The sequence below is a fragment of the Siphateles boraxobius genome, unplaced genomic scaffold (genome assembly GCF_051911475.1).
Source record: "Siphateles boraxobius isolate OS27281-9 unplaced genomic scaffold, OSU_SipBor_1 44, whole genome shotgun sequence".
NCBI lineage: Eukaryota > Metazoa > Chordata > Actinopteri > Cypriniformes > Leuciscidae > Siphateles > Siphateles boraxobius.
The window spans coordinates 170,001-177,500 of NW_027509075.1; the positions used below are offsets into that span (position 1 = coordinate 170,001).

The following is a 7,500-nucleotide window of genomic DNA, read 5'->3' on the forward strand; positions in this document are numbered from 1 at the left end:
TCTCCAGTTCTGCAGCGCCGCCATATAAAGTTAAGAAAACTAAACGACCGAGAGAAATATGTCTAACGTTAGTAACGTTACGTTACCTCAGATTAGCGTTAGTTCTGCACGGAGCCGTAAAGGCACGAGGAGCTGGAAACCATTGCGTTCCCTCGCAAAGCCTGATGAGCTCGGACACACACACACACACACACACACACTGGCAGCTTCAGAGATCCGCTCGGTAATGGAGTGTTTTAGTGTCTAAACTTGGACTCAAATGTAAAGAAATGCGGGCAGTGCTTAACTCAAGGTGACGTTATATATATATTCACAGATTCGAACTTCTCGGATTAATAACTCGTGATTTAAATGTTGTTAAAACACAAATTATGGCCTACCTATTTACAATCACAGTAGCGTAGAGCTACAACCAGTTTCCCTCAAAGCGAGCTGTATAATACTGTATAATACTGTATATGCTAACGCTCTGTATATGCTAGCGCTGTATAATACTGTATATGCTAACGCTCTGTATATGCTAGCGCTGAGGGACCGTGTGCAAAGTGCAGTATAACCCAAAACACGTGACTACAAAAATAGCCATTAACTTCAAAGTTACAATATATAGTGCCATTCAATTTAGTTTGCACATCAATGGTGTCCCACTACACTGCTTTTGCTTATTTTATATTATGAAAAATATTCAATTAACTTCACTGTAACACACCAAATTTAGTTCACACCTCACTACTCTATAATGTTGGTTATACAACCCTTAGTTTGGGAAGTAATTGCACATAAAAAATAAGTAGGCATATTCTTTACACAAATAATATTGGTAATGTACGCAGCTAAAATAATAGTTACAACCATAGCTTTTGCTTTATATTTGCTTACTGAATTTGATGGCATTACACTGTATAACAGTGTAAAGTTATTGAATAATTTTTCTAAAAAGGGTGAAGTTATTGATTTTGTTTCATAATAAATAATCATAAAAATTATGCATTTTTATCAAACTAAGTATTGTAGTATAGCCAGCAGGAGAGCAGTGATGTGTGAACTGGATGTGGTGACAGTACAGTGTGTCACAGTGAAACTATTGAATATGTTTAATAACATAAAATGTGATTTCTAACATTATTCTCTCAACAGACATTTACATCGATAGTCTGGCGTTATCATTTATTTGTTTTTGGTGAACTGTGGAGTGGGTAAAATTGTTTTAATGGCTAATAGATAGCGTTGACTCGCGCTAGCCTAGGACTAGAACTAGCCCTGATCATCATCACAAATACTGGCGCTTGCTCCATTTCTGTAATCCCGTTTTTATGAGTGAGTGACTCTCGCCCGTTGCTCTGGTCTTCGCTTGCGCCCCTGCTGGTGAGGAGGACTAACAGCAGATGCAGATTATTGATCGGTAATCTACTGATATTCCTGCCGTTCCTGGATGTCAAATGTTGAATTTTCTGTCGAATTTGAACCACTGAATTTATGAAGCAGAATAAAATGGACTGAAAATTACCTGTCGAATATTATAGGTTGTATTTTTGAAAAGAATTAACATTTTGGAAGTGAAAGGTGAATACGGATTATTTAATTTTTAATAATGGAAACGTGTGTGAAATGTTTTGAATTGAAATATTCACAGCTTAAATATACAACCATGTTGAATTTCCCTAAAAGCCTAAAAATACAATGCATTAAACTGCAAACACGGTTAATGCAATGCATATTTTTTCAAGTAGTGCAATTCAATAAGCTTTTTTCTTTCAAAAACATGTCATTATTTTACTTCCATATTTCTCATTCATAACTGAACATGTTTGCATTGAGAAGCGTCTGAATGATTCCTGCTCGAGTTGGGTTGACCTCTGACCCACAGTTGACCTTTAAAAGGTCAGGCATATTTAGAAGCTGCTGTGGAGAAAAGCACATGAACGTTAGTGTTCCCAAACCACTGATGCTGATGAGGATTTCAGACTTCATCCTGACGGGAAATATGAACGATATCTGAAATATAGACCAGAAGAAGAACGGTGGAAATGTTCAGGCAACGTGATCCAATAATTTACAATTTTATTAAATCTTTCGATGTAAAACGAGGGGCGTTGGGAAGAACAGTCAGCGAGGCTGCGAGACACATCAGGGGCTTTCACTGCAAAATTCATCATCATAATCACTATTATTGCAAAAACGTCCAATAAAGTCCATGACTGTCACATGATCCTCAGAGCAGCGCGAGTCCATGTCATGAAGGAAGTGACAGCCAATTAAAACTAACAAAAACAGGAAGTAGACAAAACACAATCACCTTATTACGACTAAACTCTGTCACTGTCACAACATCAGAGAACTTGTTTTCTGTTTAAACGAATTAAAATATTTTTAAAAATATTTCATCTACTTTTATTGCGAAAAAAGGCAACTGGACTAACTGTGATGATGATGATGATGATGATGATGATGAGCAGCGTGAGGCCACGGGAACGGGACTGTCCACGTCATCATGACGACTGCTGCTGTGACGCTCGTCTCCATGACAACCGCCGCCGTGATGCCCATCTCCGTGACGACCGCCGCTGTTATGCCTGTCTCTGTGACGACTGCCGCCGTGTCGCTCGTCTCCATGACAACCGCTGCTGTGACCCTTGTCTCCGTGACAACCGCCGCCGTGATGCCCGTCTCTGGGACGACTGCCGCTGTCTCCATGACAACTGCTGCCGTGACGATCGTCTCCATGACAACCATGATGCTCGTCTCCAAACAGCGATGCATGTTTATCTTGCGCTCAAGCATATACGAGTTTTTGGACAGTTTGCTGGATCTCTGTACATGAATTCCCTGAACGAAATGTACAAAGAAACACAAGTGCGTCCTCATGAACCCGAGACGCCCGTCCTGCTCAGAGTAAAAACACAAAACCAGACGAGGAGCTCAACGGCAAGAACGCAGAAATGTCCATCCATCCGTTCGTCTCAGGCGTCTCTCCACAAACTCTTTCTGGATTCATGTGTGTGTGTGTGTGTGTGTGTGTGAGGTAAACAGCTCCACTGCAGAACCTGATTGGACGGTAGGGCGAGAGGAGATGGGGCTTCATGCAGGGCTTCCTGGATGTCATCAACTAGGAGTTTGAATCACTCACACAATCTCTCACACACACTCACTCACTCTCTCTCACACACTCTCAGATTCAGTCACTGAGACGAATAGCTATATTACAGACTGACTGCTCACATATATTAATCTCTGTGTGAATTGATTCATCTGTGTAAATGATTGTTTTTCTAGGACATTCACAAGAGTTTCGCTGAAGGCCTCGAGAAGAAACTGAGTTCCACGAGTTATAAACCTTACCAAAACACTCCGTCCCGTTTCTTAAAATTAAACATCTTAAAATGGTTAATCATAAAAATATCATAAATAAAATGTCAAAAGTCTTCTTTTATCTGTCAGATAATCTGAAATGATCTCACTTTCTGTGTTCAGCCAGTAAAATTCTGTTGAATGAGGTGGAGGAAGACGGTGAATGAAGCTTCAGGTATAAAGACAGGCTTGTTTCTCCCGTGTGTGTGTGTGTGTGTGTGTGTTGAAGCCCACCCTCGTCTCTGAAGCCCCTGGTCTCTGGTTCTCTAGTGACGGTGGGCTGCAGTTCCAGATGTGGCCACAGGGGGGCGTCAGTGAGTCTGAGGGGCAGAAGTGCTACGAGTTCAGCCAGGGGTGGTTGAGGCATTCTGAAGCAGAGGCCCGTTTCTCCGGCACCATCTCCAGCATGGGCAACAAGAAGTGTGTGAAGTGACCAGCGTCCTCGGCCGACCAGCCGTACTTTTCCACCAGCACATCAAACAGAGTCCAGGGCTTGAGCTTCGTGATGTGCCGCAGTTCACCTGCAGAGAGAGACGCCAGATCAGCTGCTGCAGGGAAAACACAGCTGCAAGCCCCGCCCCCATTACTACTAAGAGACCCGCCCCATCACTAATGCAAGACCCACCCCCTTTATTACTGCAAGACACGCCCCCATTATTACTGCAAGACCCACCCCCTTTATTACTGCAAGACATGCCCCCTTTATTACTGCAAGAGACACCCCCATTAGTACTGCAAGACACACCCCCATTATTACTGCAAGACATGCCCACATTATTGACGAGAGACCTACCCCCTTTATTACTGCAAGACCTGCCCCATTATTACTGCAAGACCTGCCCCCATTATTACTGCAAGACACACCCACATTATTACTACAAGACACACCCCCATTATTACCAAGAGACCTGCCCCCTTTATTACTGCAAGACACGCCCCCATTACTGCAAGACACACCCCCATTATTACCAAGAGACCTGCCCCCTTTATTACTGCAAGACCTGCCCCATTATTACTGCAAGACCTGCCCCCATTATTACTGCAAGACACACCCACATTATTACTACAAGACACACCCCCATTATTACTGCAAGACCTGCCCCCATTATTACTGCAAGACACACCCACATTATTACTACAAGACACACCCCCATTATTACCAAGAGACCCACCCCCTTTATTACTGCAAGACACGCCCCCATTATTACTGCAAGACCCACCCCCTTTATTACTGCAAGACATGCCCCCTTTATTACTGCAAGAGACACCCCCATTAGTACTGCAAGACACACCCCCTTTATTACTGCAAGACCTGCCCCATTATTACTGCAAGACCTGCCCCCATTATTACTGCAAGACACACCCACATTATTACTACAAGACACACCCCCATTATTACCAAGAGACCTGCCCCCTTTATTACTGCAAGACACACCCACATTACTGCAAGACACACCCCCATTATTACCAAGAGACCTGCCCCCTTTATTACTGCAAGACCTGCCCCATTATTACTGCAAGACCTGCCCCCATTATTACTGCAAGAAACGCCCCCATTATTACTGCAAGAAACGCCCCCATTATTACTGCAAGAAACGCCCCCATTATTACTGCAAGACACACCCACATTATTACTGCAAGACACACCCCCATTATTACCAAGAGACCTGCCCCCATTATTACTGCAAGACCTGCCCCTATTATTACTGTAAGACACGCCCCCTTCATTACTGCAAGACCTGTCCCCTTTATTACTGCAAGAAACGCCCCCATTATTACTGCAAGACCTGCCCCCTTTATTACTGCAAGAAACGCCCCCATTATTACTGCAAGACACACCCCCATTATTACTGCAAGAAACGCCCCCATTATTACTGCAAGACCTGCCCCCTTTATTACTGCAAGAAACGCCCCCATTATTACTGCAAGACACACCCCCATTATTACTGCAAGAAACGCCCCCATTATTACTGCAAGACACACCCACATTATTACTGCAAGACACACCCCCATTATTACCAAGAGACCTGCCCCCATTATTACTGCAAGACCTGCCCCTATTATTACTGTAAGACACGCCCCCTTCATTACTGCAAGACCTGTCCCCTTTATTACTGCAAGAAACGCCCCCATTATTACTGCAAGACCTGCCCCCTTTATTACTGCAAGAAACGTCCCCATTATTACTGCAAGACCTGCCCCCTTTATTACTGTAAGACACGCCCCCTTCATTACTGCAAGACCTGTCCCCTTTATTACGGCAAGAAACGCCCCCATTATTACTGCAAGACCTGCCCCCTTTATTACTGCAAGAAACGCCCCCATTATTACTGCAAGACACGCCCCCATTATTACTGCAAGAAACCCCCCCATTATTACCAAGAGACCTGCCCCCTTTATTACTGCAAGAAACGCCCCCATTATTACTGCAAGACCTGCCCCTATTATTACTGTAAGACACACCCCCTTCATTACTGCAAGACCTGCCCCCATTATTACTGCAAGAAACGCCCCCATTATTACTGCAAGACCTGCTCCCTTTATTACTGCAAGAAACGCCCCCATTATTACTGCAAGACACACCCCCATTATTACCGCAAGAAACGCCCCCATTATTACTGCAAGACACACCCCCATTATTACTGCAAGACACACCCCCATTATTACCAAGAGACCTGCCCCCTTTATTACTGCAAGAAACGCCCCCATTATTACTGCAAGACCTGCCCCTATTATTACTGTAAGACACGCCCCCTTCATTACTGCAAGACCTGCCCCCATTATTACTGCAAGAAACGCCCCATTATTACTGCAAGACACACCCCCATTATTACCAAGAGACCTGCCCCCTTTATTACTGCAAGAAACGCCCCCATTATTACTGCAAGACCTGCCCCTATTATTACTGTAAGACACGCCCCCTTCATTACTGCAAGACCTGCCCCCTTTATTACTGCAAGAAACGCCCCCATTATTACTGCAAGACCTGCCCCCTTTATTACTGCAAGAAACGCCCCCATTATTACTGCAAGACCTGCCCCTATTATTACTGCAAGACCTGCCCCCATTATTACTGCAAGACACGCCCACCTTATTACTGCAAGACACACCCACATTATTACTGCAAGACTCGCCCCATTATTACTGCAAGACCTGCCCCCTTTTTACTGCAAGACCTGCCCCCTTTATTACTGCAAGAAACGCCCCCATTATTACTGCAAGACCTGCCCCCTTTATTACTGCAAGAAACGCCCCCATTATTACTGCAAGACCTGCCCCCTTTATTACTGCAAGAAACGCCCCTATTATTACTGCAAGACCTGCCCCCAATATTACTGCAAGACACGCCCACCTTATTACTGCAAGACACACCCACATTATTACTGCAAGACTCGCCCCATTATTACTGCAAGACCTGCCCCCTTTTTACTGCAAGATACGGGCGTATCTTGCAGTAAAAAGGGGGCAGGTCTTGCAGTAATAATCACATTATAATCACATTATTACTGCAAGACACGCCCACATTATTACTGCAAGACCTGTCCCCTTTTTACTGCAAGAGAAGACCTCAGAGCAGAACCATTTGAGGGACTGGATTACAGGTCTGATGTAAATGAAACGGTCCTGAAGGAGACAGGAGTCAGACTGTAGAATTACGGTTACCTTTCTTTGAGAAGAACTCACGGCTGTATTTTCCTGCTGTGATGATCTTGCGGGGCATTTTTCCCAGCAACTCCATAATCAGAGCGATGTGGTCTGACCACCAAACACACACACACACACACACACACACAACATCAGTTATTCATGCAGTGGTGCAGGAGGACGGAGGGACGCGTCGGCCATCACACACACTGACGTCTGGGTAACACCAGTTCAGCTCACAAACACGTCTGCCATTACAGGTTTATGAAATGGAAAATCCAGATATTTGCATATATAAGAAGTTACTCTAGAATAAAAACAGGTTTAATTTCCAAACACTGATGAATTTCACCAATCACAGCAGCGGCTGTTTACTCGAGTTTCTGAAAGAGGAAATCATGCCTACGAATATTTGAAACTTTTTGGTGAAAAAAAAAATCTATAAACTAACCTGCAAAACATAAGATAAAGGTGTGAAAATGCATTTCATGACCCTTTAGAATCCAG

At 44.0% G+C, this 7,500-nt stretch overlaps 1 protein-coding gene and 2 long non-coding RNA genes across 7 annotated transcripts in view; all 3 read right to left on the reverse strand.

The window, feature by feature from the left end:
• Positions 1-2,044: 2,044 nt before the first annotated feature.
• Positions 2,045-7,500, reverse strand: part of LOC143708963 (uncharacterized) — a 295,722-nt gene continuing 290,266 nt past the window's right edge. The window contains exon 2 of the long non-coding RNA XR_013193774.1: positions 2,045-3,156. This is a non-coding gene — a long non-coding RNA (uncharacterized LOC143708963). The remainder of the gene's footprint in view (positions 3,157-7,500) is intronic.
• The window catches only part of srpk2 (SRSF protein kinase 2), a 48,528-nt gene continuing 43,072 nt past the window's right edge, over positions 2,045-7,500 (reverse strand). For 2 of the 5 annotated variants that reach the window (XM_077200169.1, XM_077200172.1), the window contains 2 exons: positions 7,012-7,104; positions 2,045-3,869 (listed from right to left, as the gene is read on the reverse strand). In XM_077200169.1, the coding sequence (XP_077056284.1) occupies positions 3,685-3,869; positions 7,012-7,104 (278 nt within the window). In that variant the 3' untranslated portion in view covers positions 2,045-3,684. The remainder of the gene's footprint in view (positions 3,870-7,011; positions 7,105-7,500) is intronic. The other 3 variants (XM_077200170.1, XM_077200173.1, XM_077200171.1) reach the window with 2 other exon arrangements.
• On the reverse strand, positions 4,643-5,071 carry LOC143708967 (uncharacterized). The gene is made up of 3 exons (XR_013193775.1): positions 5,040-5,071; positions 4,825-4,848; positions 4,643-4,660 (listed from the first exon to the last, which is right to left on the reverse strand). It is a non-coding gene; the product is annotated as an uncharacterized LOC143708967 (long non-coding RNA).